This window comes from Aspergillus glaucus (genome assembly GCF_001890805.1).
Source record: "Aspergillus glaucus CBS 516.65 unplaced genomic scaffold ASPGLscaffold_17, whole genome shotgun sequence".
NCBI classification, from domain to species: domain Eukaryota; kingdom Fungi; phylum Ascomycota; class Eurotiomycetes; order Eurotiales; family Aspergillaceae; genus Aspergillus; species Aspergillus glaucus.
In genome coordinates, this window is record NW_019170469.1 from 665,198 (window position 1) to 683,509 (window position 18,312).

General features: G+C 48.6%; 12 protein-coding genes across 12 annotated transcripts; 7 read left to right on the top strand and 5 right to left on the bottom strand.

The window, feature by feature from the left end:
• Positions 1–107: 107 nt before the first annotated feature.
• On the bottom strand, positions 108–901 carry ASPGLDRAFT_49993 (mitochondrial import receptor subunit TOM7). The gene is made up of 5 exons (XM_022547214.1): positions 752–901; positions 648–694; positions 554–582; positions 456–492; positions 108–399 (listed from the first exon to the last, which is right to left on the bottom strand). The coding sequence occupies exons 1-5, from the start codon at positions 776–778 to the stop codon at positions 378–380; spliced, it is 162 nt and encodes a 53-aa protein (XP_022398692.1). The 5' UTR covers positions 779–901; the 3' UTR covers positions 108–377.
• Positions 902–1,125: 224 nt separating this feature from the next.
• ASPGLDRAFT_131770 (U2 snRNP complex subunit HSH49) lies at positions 1,126–2,281 on the top strand (the record flags this gene model as incomplete). The annotated part of the gene is made up of 3 exons (XM_022541073.1): positions 1,126–1,145; positions 1,199–1,574; positions 1,634–2,281. The coding sequence occupies 3 exons, from the start codon at positions 1,126–1,128 to the stop codon at positions 2,279–2,281; spliced, it is 1,044 nt and encodes a 347-aa protein (XP_022398693.1).
• A 443-nt stretch (positions 2,282–2,724) lies between these two features.
• Positions 2,725–3,160, bottom strand: ASPGLDRAFT_176391 (DUF2015 domain-containing protein; the record flags this gene model as incomplete). Its single annotated transcript, XM_022542869.1, has 2 exons — positions 2,725–3,044; positions 3,109–3,160. The coding sequence occupies 2 exons, from the start codon at positions 3,158–3,160 to the stop codon at positions 2,725–2,727; spliced, it is 372 nt and encodes a 123-aa protein (XP_022398694.1).
• A 534-nt stretch (positions 3,161–3,694) lies between these two features.
• Positions 3,695–4,622, top strand: ASPGLDRAFT_37806 (60S ribosomal protein L28; the record flags this gene model as incomplete). Its single annotated transcript, XM_022544869.1, has 5 exons — positions 3,695–3,743; positions 3,916–4,010; positions 4,112–4,135; positions 4,222–4,346; positions 4,445–4,622. The coding sequence occupies 5 exons, from the start codon at positions 3,695–3,697 to the stop codon at positions 4,620–4,622; spliced, it is 471 nt and encodes a 156-aa protein (XP_022398695.1).
• A 1,032-nt stretch (positions 4,623–5,654) lies between these two features.
• Positions 5,655–7,088, top strand: ASPGLDRAFT_68419 (malate dehydrogenase; the record flags this gene model as incomplete). The annotated part of the gene is made up of 8 exons (XM_022549255.1): positions 5,655–5,667; positions 5,736–5,767; positions 5,830–5,940; positions 6,008–6,095; positions 6,153–6,530; positions 6,598–6,682; positions 6,742–6,886; positions 6,948–7,088. The coding sequence occupies 8 exons, from the start codon at positions 5,655–5,657 to the stop codon at positions 7,086–7,088; spliced, it is 993 nt and encodes a 330-aa protein (XP_022398696.1).
• An 8-nt stretch (positions 7,089–7,096) lies between these two features.
• On the bottom strand, positions 7,097–8,550 carry ASPGLDRAFT_49998 (trafficking protein particle complex subunit). Its single transcript, XM_022547215.1, has 5 exons — positions 8,083–8,550; positions 7,828–7,945; positions 7,657–7,746; positions 7,273–7,596; positions 7,097–7,206 (listed from the first exon to the last, which is right to left on the bottom strand). Exons 1-4 carry the CDS (start codon positions 8,313–8,315, stop codon positions 7,465–7,467), a joined length of 573 nt encoding a protein of 190 aa, XP_022398697.1. The 5' UTR covers positions 8,316–8,550; the 3' UTR covers positions 7,097–7,206; positions 7,273–7,464.
• Positions 8,551–8,948: 398 nt separating this feature from the next.
• ASPGLDRAFT_131462 (uncharacterized protein) lies at positions 8,949–10,899 on the bottom strand (the record flags this gene model as incomplete). Its single annotated transcript, XM_022541046.1, has 7 exons — positions 8,949–9,444; positions 9,491–9,716; positions 9,775–9,880; positions 9,951–10,267; positions 10,326–10,397; positions 10,459–10,668; positions 10,752–10,899. 7 exons carry the CDS (start codon positions 10,897–10,899, stop codon positions 8,949–8,951), a joined length of 1,575 nt encoding a protein of 524 aa, XP_022398698.1.
• A 459-nt stretch (positions 10,900–11,358) lies between these two features.
• ASPGLDRAFT_50002 (DUF2423 domain-containing protein) lies at positions 11,359–12,146 on the top strand. The gene is made up of 3 exons (XM_022547216.1): positions 11,359–11,596; positions 11,652–11,690; positions 11,793–12,146. The coding sequence occupies exons 1-3, from the start codon at positions 11,416–11,418 to the stop codon at positions 11,927–11,929; spliced, it is 357 nt and encodes a 118-aa protein (XP_022398699.1). The 5' UTR covers positions 11,359–11,415; the 3' UTR covers positions 11,930–12,146.
• A 126-nt stretch (positions 12,147–12,272) lies between these two features.
• Positions 12,273–15,347, top strand: las21 (mannose-ethanolamine phosphotransferase LAS21; the record flags this gene model as incomplete). The annotated part of the gene is made up of 7 exons (XM_022542870.1): positions 12,273–12,620; positions 12,675–12,719; positions 12,784–13,072; positions 13,133–13,260; positions 13,314–13,684; positions 13,739–14,753; positions 14,792–15,347. The coding sequence occupies exons 1-7, from the start codon at positions 12,421–12,423 to the stop codon at positions 15,345–15,347; spliced, it is 2,604 nt and encodes an 867-aa protein (XP_022398700.1). The 5' UTR covers positions 12,273–12,420.
• ASPGLDRAFT_154554 (uncharacterized protein) lies at positions 15,096–16,339 on the bottom strand. The gene is made up of 3 exons (XM_022542350.1): positions 16,319–16,339; positions 15,899–16,258; positions 15,096–15,834 (listed from the first exon to the last, which is right to left on the bottom strand). The coding sequence occupies exons 2-3, from the start codon at positions 16,132–16,134 to the stop codon at positions 15,459–15,461; spliced, it is 612 nt and encodes a 203-aa protein (XP_022398701.1). The 5' UTR covers positions 16,135–16,258; positions 16,319–16,339; the 3' UTR covers positions 15,096–15,458.
• Positions 16,340–16,677: 338 nt separating this feature from the next.
• Positions 16,678–16,979, top strand: ASPGLDRAFT_50007 (uncharacterized protein; the record flags this gene model as incomplete). Its single annotated transcript, XM_022547217.1, has 2 exons — positions 16,678–16,836; positions 16,901–16,979. A coding segment is annotated over one exon (159 nt), but the record flags the coding sequence as incomplete, so codon positions are not given.
• ASPGLDRAFT_50008 (uncharacterized protein) lies at positions 16,685–17,587 on the top strand. Its single transcript, XM_022547218.1, has one exon. It carries the CDS (start codon positions 17,180–17,182, stop codon positions 17,492–17,494), a length of 315 nt encoding a protein of 104 aa, XP_022398703.1. The 5' UTR covers positions 16,685–17,179; the 3' UTR covers positions 17,495–17,587.
• The last annotated feature ends 725 nt before the right edge of the window (positions 17,588–18,312 follow it).

The window sequence follows — 18,312 nt, forward strand, 5'->3', positions numbered from 1 at the left end:
CACTGGAGTATAAATCGAACGGCTTTGGCATCTACGATTACTCGTCTGCCCGGGTTATTGTACCTGATATGCGAGAACCCTCGCAAAGCACACAAGTCGCTTGAAATGCCCAGAATGAACAGAAGTATCATGAAAATGTCTTCATTAACCAGTGCAAAACATGTCCGAACCAGAATATTGCATAAAAATACACATGTGCCAATTTAATTCCCAGACACCAGCACTATAAAACCATCAAGACAACCGAGTCCCCAGCGGTCTCCGCATGGTCACAACATGATATTCCGAATGTTCCGTAGAAAGTAGAGAGAAGAGGTGTCTCGAAAGCCATTTATTCATACACGGGTTTCATAAACGTCTATGATCCCGGAACTGATCTAAGCAAGCGGCGAAAACAACCTATCGCGGGGTTAGTCGGTTCGAACGTCGGTCGATCGAGAAGACAGGGGTAGTACTTGAAGAGAGTTGGTCTCGGTTCACTGTAGGTGTAGCCTGATTTATTTGGTCAGTATCCGTCCCGACTTCCTATACACACATGAATTGAAAGACATACCAAGGTAGACAATCAGAGGAAGGTAACCGCTGCGCGATATACCGTCAGTGCTGTGAATTCTCAAAGCCTGGCTTTCTTCTAAGGTATAGCTCACTAGTGGATAGCGACCCGCGAGACATCAATGACCTTGGAGATGCGCTCCTGGGAGGGAAGTTAGCAATCCGAGCGAATTGAGTCGGCGGAGCGCAGCAGTCTAACCTTGGTCTCTTCGGAGAATTGGAACATCTTGGAAGAAAATCTGACGTGAAATAACCTTGAGAAACCGATATCAAAGGAAAAGAAAACGTCGCGAGGAAAGGCGAGAGTGTGCGGAAGGATGGCGGAGCGGAGGAATACTTTCCTGTCAAGCTACAAAAGTTTTCCGCCAGGCAAAAAGCGGCCGCCGATAAAGGCTGTTCTTCTTCATGCGATCACCCCAAGCTTTGTATTTCTCCAATACTATCGACTTCTACACACTTTTGCGCATCTAGTTCGTTTTTTCTTTAGTAATTCAATTACTGAACTCAACTACGTCTTCTATTTGCGATAAAATTGCCCAAATATTTGACCCTTTTTACTGAACCATCGGCGTCATGTCCGGCGCAAGACATTGGTATGGCCCTTCCTAAATGTGCAGACACACATGAAGCGCTGACAACATTATAGGGAGCAAGATAAGGAAGCAACCGTCTACATCGGTAATCTCGATGAGCGAATCTCAGATAGCCTAGTATGGGAGTTGATGTTGCAGGCCGGGCGCATCGTGAACGTCCACCTACCCAAAGACCGAGTCACCCAGTCGCACCAAGGGTATGGATTTGTGGAATTTATCAGTGAGGAGGATGCGGAATACGCGTCGCGAATAATGAACGGTATTCGTCTATACGGAAAACCCATACGCGTGAACAAGGCATCCGCCGATAAGCAAAAGGCCGTGGAAATTGGGGCGGAGCTCTTCGTTGGAAATCTCGACCCCATGATTACAGAGCAGGTTCTCTATGATACATTTGGCCGTTTTGGAAGCTTGACCAGTCTGCCGAAGGTACGTTCCTACCCGGCCCCAGTTCTTGTTTTCTTAAAGCAGTCGCTAATTGTTGCTAGATTGCACGGGATGACAACAATCTGTCCAAGGGTTATGGGTTCGTCTCATTTGGCGACTTTGAGTCTTCGGATGCGGCGATCACGAACATGAACGGGCAATATCTCATGAACAAGCAAGTCTCCGTACAGTACGCGTACAAGAAGGATGGAAAGGGCGAGAGACACGGTGATGAAGCCGAGCGAACGTTGGCCGCACAGGCTCGCAAGCACAATGTCCGCCCGTCAACTCAACAAATACCGCCCCCATTCCCAGCCCCGACACCACCCGTCATGCCAACAGGAATGGCAAATGGCGATGCATCCCGGCCGATGAGTACAGCACCCCCCGTGGCACCTGCAAACGCTGGTTTCCAAAGCATTCCTCCTCCCCAGCCGAATCGACCCGTACCTCCTGCGACCTCTCTGGCGACGCCGCCTCCAGGATTGCCTGCGCGACCTCCTCCTTCCCAGGCTGGTTATGGAGGGCCACCACAAGGGTTTGTACCTCCAGGTTTTGCGAGTCCTGGCCAACAACCACCTTTCCCACCGCAAGCAGCATCGCCCCCGGGCTTTGCGCCTCCAGGTTTCGGACCCCCGGCAGGAACCCCTGGGCCCCCGCCTCCGCTGCCACAGGGATTCCAGCCAGCTGGATTTGGCAGGGGGCGGTGATCAGCATCTAGGATTGCGCCAGAAGATCACTCATATAGGTAGGATAATCTGATATGATATGACGATCCGAAGAGACCTAAGTTTATTGCTGCCGCATACACCAATACCCGAAACCAGTCACTCCGCTTGTCTAGCGAGCAACAGCTTTGCTAGTTATAATTCGTTGAATAATGCATATCGCAACGGGTCTTTCATATGGGAATTTGGATAAGCTGATCTAAGTAGTAAATACCCTTTCGCGTAATGGACAATAATACTAGTTTGAATCGGATAACCTGAAGCTTGGGATATTTCATTCAACCTCAAAGATACAGGAGAGCGAATGCGTGTAATGGCAGAGTAATGGTTGTCAAAAGAAAAGAAAGGAAAGGAAGAAGCGAGTGCGCAAGCTAAAAGAAATGAAAGACTACAGGGCAACTATAGTTGCACCAAAGAGAGAATGATTATGAAAACGAAACGAACTTCGGGTCCCTGGGCCGGCCGTCAGGACCGATGTTGTGTTTGGCGAATCGCTGCTGGGTATATAACCGACGAGCTTCATCGAAGTCAACTTTCTGGCTTTTCATGATCCTCTTGACTTCGAGCTTTCCGGTCTCGTCCAGTCCCGCTCTCAGGTCGCCGTCTGCAACATTAGCTGTGATGTCGAACTGTGACGATGAGAGACCGGCTTCTAGATCGCCGGTGAAGCTAGGGGGAAGACGCTGATAGATGTAATCGGGGACTGGGAGTAGCGGTAGCCATCGAGACCGAGTGAGGTAAAGCGCTAAAATGACATGGTCTGATTAGCACTAGTTTGGAGAACCCGCATGCTTTAGAGAAGATCATACCTGTACCACAGATGATAACGCAAAAAGAAAGAAAATAAAGGAAATAAGCCATGGCGAACTGGACTTGTTTGTGTTTCAAAGACTGGATCGAACGAACGACGATGGAATACCAGTTCCTCTTGTTCTTATCCCACTTTCCGGTTAGAGCGGAAGTCGGCGGCGCAAAGTAGTAGAAGAGAGAGAAGGAATGTTTGGGATGGTTATTTTCTGCTGGAGAACACGTTCTCAGAGACAGGAGTTGGGCAATAATAAATCGCTGGACTGGCAGGAGTCTGCCCTGGCCAGATGCATGAGGCGTATTCAGACTAGTGAAGTGGTACGTACTGATATGTCAATGAGAGGCTGCGCAAGACATGATATCAGGCTGCCTGCACGGCTGCCTTTTTATGGCCTGATAAATAAGGCAATAATACCCGCCGGTCTATTCCCTAAACGGCCTGCTTAGCGAGTTCTGCGGCCTCTCGAACCGCAATTCTTGGCGTTGGCACACAACAATTACGACCAATTCCGGTATATCAGATTTGCGACGACTTCGACCTGTTCACTCTCTATACCCCCTTACCAGCTCAAATCAAAGACCCCCACAATGGCCGCCGTCACCAACGTCTCCAACGACCTCGTCTGGTTGCTCACCCGTATGTCCCATCTCTACGCAAACCCTCAACACCCGGCGAATTTTATAAGGTCCAAAAATACCAATTTGATCGATTTCCACAAAACGACAATCCACTACACACGCTGCTTTTTCGCCGGGTACATTTTAAGTTACTGAGCGCTGGCTAATTCCGATTTCCTTGCTTTGAATAGGCAACAGCAACTCCTTCCTTGTCAAGGGCCGTGGCGCTGATAGACCCCAGCTCTCCCGTGACCCTCTGAACTTGCAGAACCAGCACTCTTACAAGGTATGAAGGAGGAAATGTACAGGCGACCAGTCAGGAAGACTGTTAGTCTGTGGTCGCATTTGTCTGGGTGATGGATGGCTGATCTTGGCTTTTCAATATAGTACGCTGGTTACGCCAACAGCAAGGTAATTCTCGAAACCCAACGGCTCACCCGCTATCTTTGAACATCATTTGGACGGAGTATTGATGATTTGGTTTTCCAATCTTTCAGGCCATTGGTGTTCAGGCTACCGAGAACGGCGGTGTTGCCGTCACCACCAAGAAGACCGGCGCCCCCCAGCAGCCCGCTAAGACCTTCGTTAACGTGAACTACGGCCCCAAGACCTCCACCCGCAAGTAAGCAGAGACTACCTATTTTCATTGGGGAGATTCAGACCACTGTGCTGGAACGAGTGAGGACCGCGACGTGTCAGACAGGGCTTACTGGAGATCAGGATCTACAAGGGTGTTGCCGACGCCACCGCTAAGAACGGCTACCGTGCTGACATCCGTGAGGACGCTATTGCCCGTGTCAGCGCCATCCGCCGCGCGCAGAAGTCCAAGAAGGAGACTACCGCCAGGAAGCCCCGTGGTGCTCAGGCCAAGAAGGCCGCCGCTGAGAAGTCGGAGTAAATTTAAAGAACGAATGGTCTATTGAGTTGTCCGGAGACGGAAGGGTCATATAAAAGGATGGGCGTGTTTTTCGAAAGAATCATGACAGCGCCATGCTGGGCCAGGGCAAAGGCGTCCATGTAATTTAGCAGTAATGCTACCGGGTTCTTTCCCACCAGGATCGAACAAAAACAAGAGAAAAATCATAAAAAAAATAGCTCAGAAGAAAGCACCATATGGATATGGATATCCGGAGTAAGGCACTATGGAGAGGGAATATCGTCATAAGCGCTTTTATTTTGCTCTCAACTTACCTCGGGAAAATAATCAGCCTGGTTGACATCTACGCATGTAGACTGCCGTCTCTTTATCGAATTCGCAGGCCGTTCGTCGGGCCGAAGGGAGATACTTCTACTGGTTCCATAGTCAGAACTGCCCGTTTCTTTGCCGTCGGTCTTGCGGTTCTCCCGCCTTTTCCCGACAGAGAGACTAGGTCAGTGATGGATGGATTCGGCTTTGATAGTCGGGGATGACTTCAATTAGTCTCGAGGGCACGACAGCGCGAAAATTGCCGGGAATTCAGCGTGTTACAATTGGTTGTTCGTTGGGGGGGAAGCGTCCATAAGGGTACCTGTCTACTATTATCGATAGCCGGAGAAGACAGAGCTTTCCCACCCTCTCCACATGTGATCTGCCCAGTCCGATTTCCTCCCCCGTCTCTTGGAGGGATTTGGGATATAAATACCCTCTGTACCATCGTGTAATCATCCTCTGTAGATTCTTTTCCTTACCTAGAAATTGCTTCTTTTTAGACTGTGTCTGGTGAGTACTTGGCTACAAGTCACTGCCCGTTTGATTCACCGTGACGCTCTTTGCTTTCCCCGCGTGGTGGGATGAACCCCTCCTTCTCTCCGCCCGGCAGCTTTCCCTTCTTATAGTCCTGTCCCAGCTGTCCTCCTTCCTTTTCATCACTGACTTACCTCTTCTTCGTTATCCATCATCAAAGACAGATTTCCCATCTTAATTCCCCCATCTGTCTAATCATCATCCATCATGGTTAAAGCTGGTTAGCATCAATTCCATCCCTTTATCCTAGATATAACAACGCTCTTTACTGACTCTCGTTCCGGACAGCTGTTCTTGGTGCCTCGGGTGGCATTGGCCAGGTTCGATTCCCTCGTCTCTATCTGTTCTGTCGAGAAACTAATCATCATTCCTCGTCCTATAGCCCTTGTCTCTCCTCCTGAAGGCATGCCCTCTCGTTGACGAGCTTGCTCTCTACGATGTCGTCAACACCCCCGGTGTCACTGCCGATCTCTCTCACATCTCCTCCGTCGCTGTACGTGATAATATCTGGTGTTCTCCCGGTGTCTGCTCAGCTTCGTCTGTGCTAACATGCGTGACAGAAAATCTCCGGATACTTGCCCAAGGATGACGGCTTGAAGAACGCTCTTACTGGCACTGATGTTGTTGTCATCCCTGCTGGCATTCCCCGTTAGTACTTTTTTTAATTGCTGGCTCGTGGTCTTTTGATTGACTCTTCGATTTTAGGCAAGCCTGGTATGACCCGTGATGACCTGTTCAAGGTCAACGCCAGCATTGTCCGCGACCTCGTCAAGGGCATTGCCGAGTTCTCCCCCAAGGCCTTCGTCCTGATCATCTCCAACCCCGTCAACTCGACCGTCCCTATTGCCGCTGAGGTGCTCAAAGCCGCTGGCGTCTTTGACCCTAAGCGCCTCTTCGGTGTGACCACCCTCGACGTTGTCCGCGCTGAGACCTTCGTCCAAGAATACTCTGGCCAGAAGGACCCCTCCAAGGCCCAGATCCCTGTTGTCGGTGGTCACTCTGGCGAGACCATTGTCCCCCTCTTCAGCAAGGCTTCCCCCTCCCTGAACATCCCCGCTGACAAGTATGACGCTCTTATCAACCGTAAGTCCCAACATACAGTCTTTTTCTTCAAACTGCTCGATTTCAGATCTGTTGACGTGATTTGCAGGTGTCCAATTTGGTGGTGACGAGGTTGTCCAGGCCAAGGATGGCGCTGGTTCCGCTACCCTGTCTATGGCTTATGCTGGCTACAGGTTCGAACTCAACTTTTTCACCAGAAAACAGTGATCATCAGAACTGACCATCCCATTAGATTCGCCGAGGCTGTTATCAAGGCTCTCAGAGGTGAGGCTGGTATCGTCGAGCCGACTTTCGTTTACCTGCCCGGCATTGCTGGTGGTGACGAGATCGCCAAGGCAACTGGTGTCGAATTCTTCTCTACTCTTGTGACTCTCGGGGTAAGCAATGTCCATCCGCGTGTAGCGAAACATAGACAAGTCTAGCTAACACTATATACAGGCCAATGGTGCCGAAAAGGTCACCAACGTGCTCAACGGTGTCACTGACCAGGAGAAGAAGCTCCTCGAGGCTTGCACCAAGGGCCTCAAGGGCAACATCGAAAAGGGCATCGACTTCATCAAGAACCCCCCACCAAAGTAAATGCCTACCCCCGTTTATCCCCGCTTTACAGTCGGTATATCACTTATTACCGCCGGATCCCATTCATCGGCGGACGTGGAAAGAGCCTCACTAATCATTGATATCACGGAAAGATAGGCTTTAAACGCATGATATGTATTAGACGGTGAAATTAATATGGCCGACGGTCATTCCGGTAACGCACGCTATGCAGAAATGAAATGAAATAGTTTTATCTGTCCTTTTCCAACTCATGTAAAAGTAGACAGTTGGTTATTGAATCGTACGGGGTTCCCCGAGCACCTGGCCTGGTATAGCTGTCCTGCAGCAGTGCGATGTAGGCCTTTGTTGTAACTCCCGGGGATTGTTGCAGGCGAGCTCCATCGTGCATCTGCTTTCACGGCTTGGACTGGATGGTCTTTATTTGAAATGTCGCCGCCGGCAGCTCCGAAGTCTCTGCTTGTACCGAAGTGCTGATTCCCATGTTTGCGAGAGCTCCTCGAATAACGCCGCATGGGAAGTACAAGTACTATACCGGTGCATTGTTAGCTTCCTGAACGAGAGTGAGGACTAAATAGACGGTCCCTACCGCTTGTGCCATAGCTACAGCCTCCGTCCGAGCAGCCATGCTCATTCTCGCAAATGGACGAAAAGATTGATCAGTTAGAACATAGACACCCTGCATGAAAGCGCATTAGCTCTCGTAATCACACAGCGAAGTCCCCTTATCACGCGGGTCCAGAAGTCCACGTTGACGTACCCGATGGTTTGTCTTGAGATTATCGACTTGCTTCCGGAATAGAATTGTCCAGAGATCTTTGCATAGGAATTTGATTACGTCGAGGTTATCGGCAAAACGAGGACGGTCGCGGGAGAATCTACTCGTAGAATAATCCAAGATCCCATATGTTAGCCATGATATGTACACATAACGTATTCGGGCACAGGTGACCAATTCCCCTATGCGCACAAGCAGACGCAATATAACCAATGTATGGCCTCCGTTCACACCTACCGTTCTGCAAGACCCTGTCCAACTCTATACCCAAGCGACTCAAGGCGAAAGAATGTCGTTTCTCTAACCTCCTCGTCATCCGGTTGCTTGCCGTCATTCGTGGAGAGCTCTTTCGCCAGCCTCTCCGCCATAGGTACCAGCTCTATCAGGAGTAGATCGAGACATGAGGCGCTGAGAAGGTGGGCTTGGGGGTCGGAGGGACCGAAAGGGGAACTGGGGGCGTCGAATGACATCGCGGCGGACGGTGGTTATGCTGGTGTTGCTGGACGTGTCGGGGATAGGAACGGATTGATTGAAGATGAGAGGGGAAGATTTTAGTGTGTTTTCACGGTCACGTATTTCCGGTTCGCTGGTTGGTAAGGTCTGTAGTTTGTTTAGCTCTTGGGGGGAGAAAGGTAACTGATGGATGTCAATGGCCGTCGCCGTAGCTTCTCCGCGATCCGCGATCTGCCTTCGACGACGTCCCGCCGATTACATACATCTAGTCTTCTACAGTTATGTTTGTATTATGTCCAGTCCAATTTATTCAAAGACTCTTTAGCAGAATTTGAAAGGAAAAAGAGATTGTTTAAAATTAAGAAGCGCTAGTTCTAGTCACTGAGCTGCTGAATATCGCAGCATTTCAACGTCAAATGCAAACAAGTCGCAATGTAACCCTATTTCATAGGATACCATTGACTAAAGAGAAGCAATGAATGACGGAGTGGATAAAGTAGAATATGAGAGCAGATGGCTTCACTGATGCTTTACATCTCCCATATTATCTTTGCCTAACAAAACCACAAGAGAACACCAGGTAAACCACATGCGATTATCAAAACCCGAAAATCCAGTACTCCGTGACACCGTTCCAAATATGCAAGCAATCATCTATCGTAGCCGCCAAGCTGGCTTGGGGTATCTGAATAATTGGTCTGGCTCGAAAGGGGGAAGTCTTGTCCATTTGTATAGCCGTTGCTAAAGGAAGGCAGTGCTGGGAATGAGTGGCTGGGCGCATTTAGCGCAGGGCGTTTTGCCGGCCGCACAGGAAGATCTTCTTCATCGTCACTTGCAGTGAGATCAATAACTTGCGCCGCGGGTCTTTTATTGGTTGAAGGACGGGCAGCGGAAGGTGCCGAGGACGGCTCTCTTGATTGTATTGGCGTTTGTTGCAAGGATAATGTTGTTGAAACGGGCTCCTGTTTGACGGGCGTGAACCCAGATTCATTGACTTCTATTAAGTCGTCATCGTCTGACGTGGGATGGGGAGCACCGTTGGCTCTTGTAGTGTCCTCGCTTTTGGGAGTAGTCCATGTTCCATCGGGCTCGATGACAACTTGTTCTACATCTGTAGACGTTGAATGGAGGATGTCATCGACATACCTGCCCTGTCAGTAATGTAGCATCGAACACATGGAAGATAACTTACTGGTCAACTTGCAGAGACTCAAAACTAGTAGATTTGGAACACACGGGACATGTCCAGGTCGGTGCTTGTTCTTGCAGTTGCAAAAACGAGGAAGCATCGAAGCACTGGTTATGCGTGCACACCACTGAACGACAAGGAACGTCAATCCGAAGCGTAGACAGAGGACATTTCAATGACATGACACTTGAAGTGGCAACAATCTCCGAATCATCCGCTCTACTCCTCACTGACGACTGTTAGAAAAGAGAGAAAGAGAGTGGGTAAGGGTTTTAGGTCATCCTTACTCTCTCGCATCACCTGTTCCCTCGAAATTGTTTTCCTCGCCTTCAACTCCGCCACCAAGTCATCAACAGGGTGCCGCTGGACAAGGTTGACGACAACAAAGAACTTCTGCTCGGCCTGTCAGCAAAAAGAAAAGAAAACCTTTGATTTGTACATATTCATATTCATCGGCTCATACCTTTTGCGTGAGGGCGTATGTCATCACAATATTGTTCTGGTAACCCGGCTTTTTGCGAATATGACTTGTTATATCCGCTGGTCTGGTCGTGCCGGGCTTATTCTTGAGACCTCTCAGGTTAGCTTTCACCTCGTCGAGATTGGCTTTCAGCTCGACTTGATGGGGAAAGGCAACATCGGACTTGGTATACTGGTTGAGACCAGTGTCAGCAGCACAGTACACCATAACCCGACAATTCGAATCTGTCTGTAGCCTAGAGGCTACGGTAGAATTCAGGACGACTTTTAGTTCTATACTGTCTCTCGTTTGTTCCCGTACTTGGTGATGTTAGATCTGTGATGCCACGACAACCTGTACAGCAATGGTAGGACTCACCTTTACACTCCACTGTTGAGGTAAGAGGTTCCAATATTGTGTAAAACGGACTGTCCTTGAAACTTAACCGACCTAGGATTGTATAAGCGATGGTCACCGACACAGAGTTGGGGGAGACAACTTGAGAATGTACCCGACGTAAATCCGAGTGACGGTATTGGTATACTCAGAGGAGATGATCTAGGTTGTGTTGAGATAGATTGCGAAACCGCAGGCGGCTGGTATTGAGAGTATGACGGTGTCGAAGAGACGGCAGGCATTACGCGATTTGCTGTGGTATAAATAAATTTTCTCAACGCATCGTAACGAGCTGTTTGGTCGGTATGGGCGAGCCTTTCAATGACTTTTTATGTTGGAGGGGAAATGGTTAGCATTTGCTTCATTTCTAAGGATCGCAAAAAGACAAAGGGAGGTGCTGCTACAAACAGTCAATTATACGAAGCTGGAGCGACGCTTTTACTCCAGAGACAGCAAGCGCTTCACTCCTCAAAATGTCTTTGAGCTGTGCATTTGTCAGTGTTTTGACCAAAGCGATAACGCTTTGGAGGTCGGGAAATTGACCGGTGGAGGCCATTGTCAGGTCAACAGAGCGGGTGCGATCGAAAAAAAACACCAAGCGTCGTCAAGAAGCATATGAATTTAAGAAAAGCACACTTTTGGTGTCTTCGGGGAGAGACATCTCAATCCCTCCTGTTCTTTCTCTCTTTTCGCCCTTTCCGAGGTATTCCTCTAGCGTATTCTCCGTAATTGGAAGCTAGCAAGTTGAAGAAACTATAATTGTTCCATTTGAATGGTGATAATCAGCGAGGTTGACATGATTGCGGTCGAGAGAATGAATGCGACTGAGCTGCGGCGGCAATGATCTCGGAGGTTGAGGAGCATGTTCTCCGACAATGGCCATTGATGACATAAAGCAACGGAGAGTGTAAAAAAAAAAAAAAAAGAAAAAGAAAGGGCAAAAAAGGTATCAACGCCTCAGTCTCGGTCAACGTTTTCTCTTCATTGATTTTTCTTTTTTATTTCCATATCATTGTTTTTTTTTTTTTTTTTTTTTTTGCCAGTCAAGAAGAAAAATAAAAAATAAATAAAAATGGCCAAGAGTGCTCGCGCAAGCGTTATGAAGCGCAACCATGCAAAGCTTCGAGCAACAGTCTTCGGGCCTGTCTCTGATGCGCGGACAGCAAGACTTGCTGCAAAGCTGCAGGACCTCGCCTCCCAGCCAAAGCCTCCGCAAGATGAGAAGATGGACAAGGAAGATGCTATTGAGACGGGTAAGACAGTCGCCCACAGCTGTCCTTGTTTTGTATGCTCATGTTCATGTCACAGATAAACCAGCAGACGCCGAAAAGCCCGAAGCAAGTGAAGGTTGTTATGACCCCCTTTTTTTTTTAAAAAAAAAAAAAAAAACCTACTTTTCAGTCTCGTTCTCAGGCGTATATCTAGAATTGATGCTAACTTCATGAAAAGATATGGATATTGACAGAAAAACCGGCGCATCCACCAAACGCCGCTCTAATAAATCGGGGCGCATTCAAAAACGCGAAAAGAACTCCATTGTTTTCCGGTCGAGTGCAACCAAGGCGAAGGCCACGAGGAGAAAGTAAAACGAGTCTCTACGCGCTAGAAAAGTGATTGGAGATTGGAATCATAATATCATGATTGTGGTGTTTGGAGTTGGTCTTGTTTTTCTTTGCATGTCATGATACCAAAAGAAACCACCATGTCTTGTCATATCATCCATTTCAACGAGTTATCGGATAACATTGTTTGTTTATATGAACTCTCGATTACTAGAAATATGATTTAAGTGGTAAAAGCGATCAGATATTAGCATTAGCAGTGAGATACTCCGTATACATTTTTTCATAAACGGCAGGCGGTGTGGTTTCCGCAATGGACTTGGTCTCGCCCATCATGGGGGGTTCTTCAACATCGTGTACTCAGTGCACAACAGATTCTTTTTTCGTTTTGTGTTGCTGCTATCCTATTTTATATCCTTGATGACACCTTTCACTCGTTCCAATTGAAGCGCCGCAGCTTGGGGTTGGTTCTATGCGCCTGATACCCCCCTGGTAGACTCGATTCGTTCCGAAGGATGGCTGTTCTCCCATGCAACTGGGCAATATGGCTTGCCAATTTACTTATTCCAGTAGCCATTCTGGTCTTTTCATCGGGGTTCTTTCCGTACAAACCATTGCTTCCAGGGTTAGCGACGTTTGAGGAGGCCAATGGCGGTAGTAGGCCACCCGCAATATTTAATAAAGTCATCTTCATGGTGGTGGATGCATTGCGCAGGTACGATTGTTTTTTAATAGGGTTCAGTACACCTACAGCTAAAAGCAATGATAGCGATTTTGCCTTCTCTAGTAATTCGGGATTTGCCTTTGCCCAAAGGTCAGCAACAATCCTAGGATCATCACATCATTCTGTCTAATACTTCTGGCCCTTATTCCTACAGCTTGATTCGATCTGGTGCCGCGCTCCCGTTTACCGCTCATGCGAGCTCTCCAACGGTCACAATGCCTCGATTGAAAGCTATAACGACAGGATCGGTTCCGTCGTTCCTAGACGTAATCCTGAACATCGCCGAGTCCGATACATCCTCTACTCTCGCCTACCAAGACACGTGGCTCGCTCAGCTAAAAGCACGAGATGATAGACTCGTTATGTATGGCGATGATACCTGGCTCAAGCTCTTTCCTGGGATGTTTGATAGGGCCGATGGGACCACAAGTTTCTTTGTGTCGGTAAGTTGTACTTCAAGCACCTGTGTATGGGCCGAAAGAGGCTGATAATTCATTACATAGGATTTCACTGAAGTTGACAACAATGTGACACGCAATATTCCCGAAGAGCTTCAACATAGTGACTGGTCCGCGCTCATTATGCATTACCTAGGACTGGATCATATTGGACATAAGGCAGGTCCGAAAAGGTAGGGTATTAATTATCTCCCAAACAAAGTAGCACGTGCTGACGTTTCTCGAGTCCATACATGATGTCAAAGCAACAGGAGATGGATTCCATCGTCTCCCAGGTATATTCGGCCATGGAGCAGGAAGAGCATCTCCAGTCAACGCTTTTCGTTCTGTGCGGGGATCACGGCATGAATGACGCTGGTAACCATGGTGGTTCATCCGCTGGTGAAACTTCAGCAGCCTTGCTTTTCGTGTCTCCAAAATTCAAAGCTAGGGGGATTCAGAAAGAGAGCCCCGTGGAAGCGACTAACGAACTGCAATACTATCGTACCGTCGAGCAGACGGACATTACACCGACTTTGGCTGGACTCCTTGGGTTGCCTATTCCATTGAATAGCTTGGGGGTTTTTATCCCGGAACTACTGGTAATGTGGGATCATGGTATGGCATCCTTTCTATCCTTCTTTCTTTTTGGCATCTCTAATTGGAAACTAGGCTCCGAAAGAGTCCATATTCTGATGGAAAATGCGAAGCAATTACTGAGGACAATAAAGGCGGCTTTTCCAAGTTACACTTTCGAGCCTAGTGCAATACGGTGTACTTGCGAATCCGGACTTTCTACGGATATGGAAGAAGCGCAATGCGCTTGGTCCCAAATCTACGAACTGCTACAAGAACCCCATACGGACGACGCGCCCGCTTCTATTCAGGCAGCTCTTTTGCGCTTTTTGAGGATCTCCCAAAATGTGATGAGCAGCACCGCCGGAAATTACGATGTCCAAAGGCTCTATCTAGGGATTTCTGTCGCAGGCGTTGCTGTTCTGCTTTCTTTCCCTGCGACATACAGATTGCTAGCGAGATCCCATCATCCAGGATCATTTCTATTGTTCAGCATCCTCGGTTATGGCGCTATGATGTTTGCTAGTAGCTATGTGGAGGAAGAGCAACAGTTTTGGTACTGGATCTTCACTGGATGGATATTTTACCTACACATCAAGTCCAACGGACATCAGGGTAAACACGTCACCTCTGATCATAAGCTCAGAGGCCGCCGATTGCTACCTTTATTTTCTGCAGCAGGAACAATCGGGCTCGGAATCACCTATCGAATTCTAAGACGATGGAATCAAACGGGACAGAAGTTTGCCGCTGAGCCGGACATTGCCCGGACTTTTTTCTCTTCCCACCAGGACACCCTCTGGTTCCTGGTTATTCTAACATACGCCAACACCTGCAAGAATCTACTTGTCAGCTCGCCTTCCTCATTGGTATGGCGCCTGGTTAGCCTTTTTGCGACGTTGGCTGCATTTATATTCAAACTTACGTTTGTGGCATCCGACTCTCCTGAACTCCTCAGTGAATCTTTCCTGGGCCCCTTGGCAAAGACAGTTGGCCATGTATCGCTGGTGCTACAGGCGAGGATTGTTTTCTGTGGAGCTGCCTTGATGGTGCTATATGCGATGGTCACTAGGAGTGGCACATTACGAGTTTCCGATAAACATAAAGGCAAGTCATAAAGTCTGTTTCTCTGGCAATCCACTAACCGAGATTATCAGCGTCAAATGCCATGTTCCATGAGGCACTCACGCTTTTCTTGATCACGCAATCGAGAGCGACAAACGTTCCGCTCTTCTTAATATTCAGAATACAATTCTACATCCTCGCTTCGATGGAGATTGCTGGAATCGAAGCCAGCATTACGTCCATACTTTCGCAGTACATGACCTTCTTTGCGTTCGGTGGCTCGAATGCCATTTCCTCGGTCGACCTTTCCAGCGCATATAACGGGATTGACAGTTATAGTGTCATACTCGTGGGACTATTGACGTTCGTGGGTAACTGGGCAGGCCCGATATGGTGGGTTTCAGCGACTCGTCTTCTCCGTACGAGCCGAACTTGGTCAGAAAAACAGGGCCATGTCTCGCTTTTGACATTTCATGCCACAACAGCGTTACTGTCTGTGATGGCTGCATGCGCAGCGTTGAGGACTCATCTCTTCATCTGGACAGTATTCTCACCAAAGTTTCTATATACGATGGCGTGGGCTACACTCAATCATATTGTTATTAACGTATTAGGGGAGATAGATCTCCTGGCGCGTTAATGAATTATCTAATAGAATCAAAATCCTGGTCTTCCAGTCCAGTCGTTGTGGCAAGTCTTGGATACCACATTACAAACATTAGGGGTGGAATTATGTATATTCTTCGTATGTCTATAATACGCCGGCAAAAAGGTCGTCAATAGCGTTCTTCTTCCGTTTCTTTTTCTTGGGCTCCTCGGTTTCCACCGTCCGAGCTTTCTTGACGGTGTCGTGAGGACGAGTAACTGGCGCAGGTGAATTACGGGCTTCTGAGGTTTTGGCCCGCCTCGGTATATCTTCGGCTCGATGAACAAGCTCTCCCACATCCTCTTTCTTGGGAGGAGCCTTAGTGTTGGGGCGAGAGATCCTGCTTTCTTTTCTCTCTGCTTGGGACAAATGCTTCAAGTCACGGTCAATCCCCGTGACCTTGGTAAGACGGGCAAGTGTAGCCAGCAACACTGTTCCAAGTGTTGAGAATTGCCCATCGGCTACCACAGTTGAGAATGCCCTGTGAGAAGAATTAGCACATGTTCATTGTTAGGACAGCCTACGCGGCGTGATTCTCCACTTACAGATAACATCTGGGCACAACATGTATTGCCAGATACCGCTTGTGCGATTCAATAGGGGAATCAGCTCCGCCATATGGCAGTAAAAGTTTCTGGTCGAGGGATCTCGCCAAGTTCAGAGTTATACGTTTGAGGATGGATAGCCACTTCCACCATTTTGTTTTCCCGTGCTGGTTTTTGTTGCGATGATAAATCAAATGAAGCATTGAATGCACAGCAAAAATCTCTTCGGTCTCCATTATCAGGGCTCCTGGTTTGTAGCCTTATGACTTGATGTCTATAGCCGTATCAAGCTCGTCTGAAAAATGAGGCTCAGTGCCTTAGGCAGAAGAAACTATCTCCTAAAAAAATCCGTTCACCCCCCTGTTCCGGTGAGAAAATGATGGCCCACAAAAACCTATGACAAAGGATAGTTCTTCTTACCATTCAAAGTTTGGAATTGCATGGTCGGAGATGCTGCAAAGGAGCGTTCTCGCCCATTATTCGAGACGGATGAAAGTGCTTGTCCTGTAGTCACGTGCTTTACACGTGATATAATAGCCCTCAAAAGCGACATCAAGTCTATAAACACACATCACAGCGCCAAAATCGCGACCATCTGCTCGCGATTTCCCAGCCAGCCACCGATCTCAGACACTGCTACCACCAATTCTATATCCGACGTCAATATGGGGGAAGCCCCGGGCGCCCACGAGACTCCGACCGCTTCCCCCCGTGAGCCCACCACCCCGAAGCGACCGCCCAAACGACCGAGACCAGAGACACCGGGAAAGGATATACAGGCCCCCCCCTACGCTCAAGAACTGGCAGCCCGACCGGGATACGCCCCCTGCATCCCCCTCCTACGAAGCTCCCCAAAGCCATTTAGGCTTGGAACTCCAAAGCCACATCGCAGCGGCAGTGGCTTCACGCACAGCACAGCTAAAGACTACAGGAGATGAAGTCTTGGGGCTTGTCAATATGATTAGCCAGAAAGTCGCTGACTGGGAAGGGAAGAGCCTACAAGGAGCTGCCTCCTTGGGCAAGGATATCAGGACCCTGGTCCTCAACTTCAGCAGGAACCTGGCAACAAGTAACCCCACCAAAGAGGAAGAGAGACACTGACCCTCTCCACCCACAAACAATAGCTATGCTGGAGCTACAAAAACCTCACCCAATGCCACCAAGACACAACCCAAACAACCCAAGGCCCCATACAAGTCACCACTACCAGAGAAGCCTCCTCGCATCTTCCTCTGCCTTCCCAAAGACCACCCAGCCCGCCAAGCTAGCCCTTTCACTACTATGGATAAACTGAGGAAGCATTTGGACAAGACCTGTTCTGCAGCTGTGAAAGAGGTCCAACAGGTGCCCTCGGGCCTGGCAATCTGGCCTAAAGATGGCCTGAGTTTCCAGCTTCTCATGGAACGCAAGGAGGCGCTGGAGGTCCTCCTACAAGGAGCCAAGGCTGAAGTTGAACAGAACTGGGCCATATTCACCCTTCCAAATGCCCCACAAGAGTATACTAGCTATGACAGGGCCCAAATGCCCATAACTGAACATATGGCCCTGGAAGAGTTCAAGCTCCAGACAGGCCTCTCCCCTCTGAAGTTCTACTGATCAAGCAAGAACCCGCTTTCAGGCACCCTCATCATGGCTGTCCCAGAGACCCAGGCCCAGATAGTCCCTAGGTGGTTCCACCTCTTTGGCAAGAATGTATAGATTAAACAGAAGCCCTTTCAAACTTGTATAGAGCAGTGCACACAGTGCTGGGACTACCATAACCCCCAGACCTGCACCCACACTCCCAGATGCCGCATCTGCAGCAAGAGAGACCACACTGAAGAGACCCATCCCTCTCCCAATGAGAATGAAACCCCAGACCCATGCTGTACCAACTGCTGCGGACCTCTCCCAGCAGACCATTCAAACTGCCCCACCAGACCTACCATACAACAGGGAGTCATCCAGCAACTATCCAAATCACAACTCATTGCAGTCAGAAAAACAGGTGCATGCCAACATATGCTCCAAGACCAGACTGCTACAAATGAGTCCCCCAGAAACTTGGGCTGCTCACTGGCAAGAGAACAGCCTCATTCATGTTAGATAGGCTATCTCATCTACAGATCCTCCAACTCAATGTCAGCTGTAATGGGGAAGCGCATGAAACCATGCTTCAACTGGCTTTCAAAAACAACTGTCATGCAGTGCTAATTCAGGAGCCCTGGATCTTTACAGACTGCTCCCGTCAAATATCTAAACACCATCCATCCTTTCACCAACTTGCCCTGATTGAAGACTGGTCAGCTAGACCCCAACTCCTTGTGACGGTCCCGAGCAATATGAGTATATTGGTAGATTATCTGACAAAATTCTAACATGAGGAGAGAAAAGGAAAGAGGCAGGCCTGCCGGCGACGAGCTATCTAATGTGTG

Bases quoted from the DNA above. Each gene is read 5' to 3' on its own strand.
- ASPGLDRAFT_49993 (XM_022547214.1), bottom strand. From the start codon at position 778: ATGTTCCAATTCTCCGAAGAGACCAAG. The intron at 695-751 runs GTTAGACTGCTG...CTTCCCTCCCAG, and splicing joins AATTCTCCGAAGAGACCAAG to GAGCGCATCTCCAAGGTCAT. The intron at 583-647 runs GTGAGCTATACC...TATATCGCGCAG, and splicing joins TCGCGGGTCGCTATCCACTA to CGGTTACCTTCCTCTGATTG.
- ASPGLDRAFT_49998 (XM_022547215.1), bottom strand. From the start codon at position 8,315: ATGTCATTCGACGCCCCCAGTTCCCCTTTCGGTCCCTCCGACCCCCAA. The intron at 7,946-8,082 runs GTAGGTGTGAAC...TTCTACGAGTAG, and splicing joins GGACAGGGTCTTGCAGAACG to ATTCTCCCGCGACCGTCCTC. The intron at 7,597-7,656 runs GTAGGGACCGTC...GCACCGGTATAG, and splicing joins CTGTAGCTATGGCACAAGCG to TACTTGTACTTCCCATGCGG.
- ASPGLDRAFT_50002 (XM_022547216.1), top strand. From the start codon at position 11,416: ATGGCCAAGAGTGCTCGCGCAAGCGTTATGAAGCGCAACCATGCAAAG. The intron at 11,597-11,651 runs GTAAGACAGTCG...TTCATGTCACAG, and splicing joins GGAAGATGCTATTGAGACGG to ATAAACCAGCAGACGCCGAA. The intron at 11,691-11,792 runs GTTGTTATGACC...CTTCATGAAAAG, and splicing joins AAAGCCCGAAGCAAGTGAAG to ATATGGATATTGACAGAAAA.
- ASPGLDRAFT_154554 (XM_022542350.1), bottom strand. From the start codon at position 16,134: ATGGAGACCGAAGAGATTTTTGCTGTGCATTCAATGCTTCATTTGATT. The intron at 15,835-15,898 runs GTAAGTGGAGAA...TTCTTCTCACAG, and splicing joins GTTGTGCCCAGATGTTATCT to GGCATTCTCAACTGTGGTAG.
- ASPGLDRAFT_50008 (XM_022547218.1), top strand. From the start codon at position 17,180: ATGGATAAACTGAGGAAGCATTTGGACAAGACCTGTTCTGCAGCTGTG.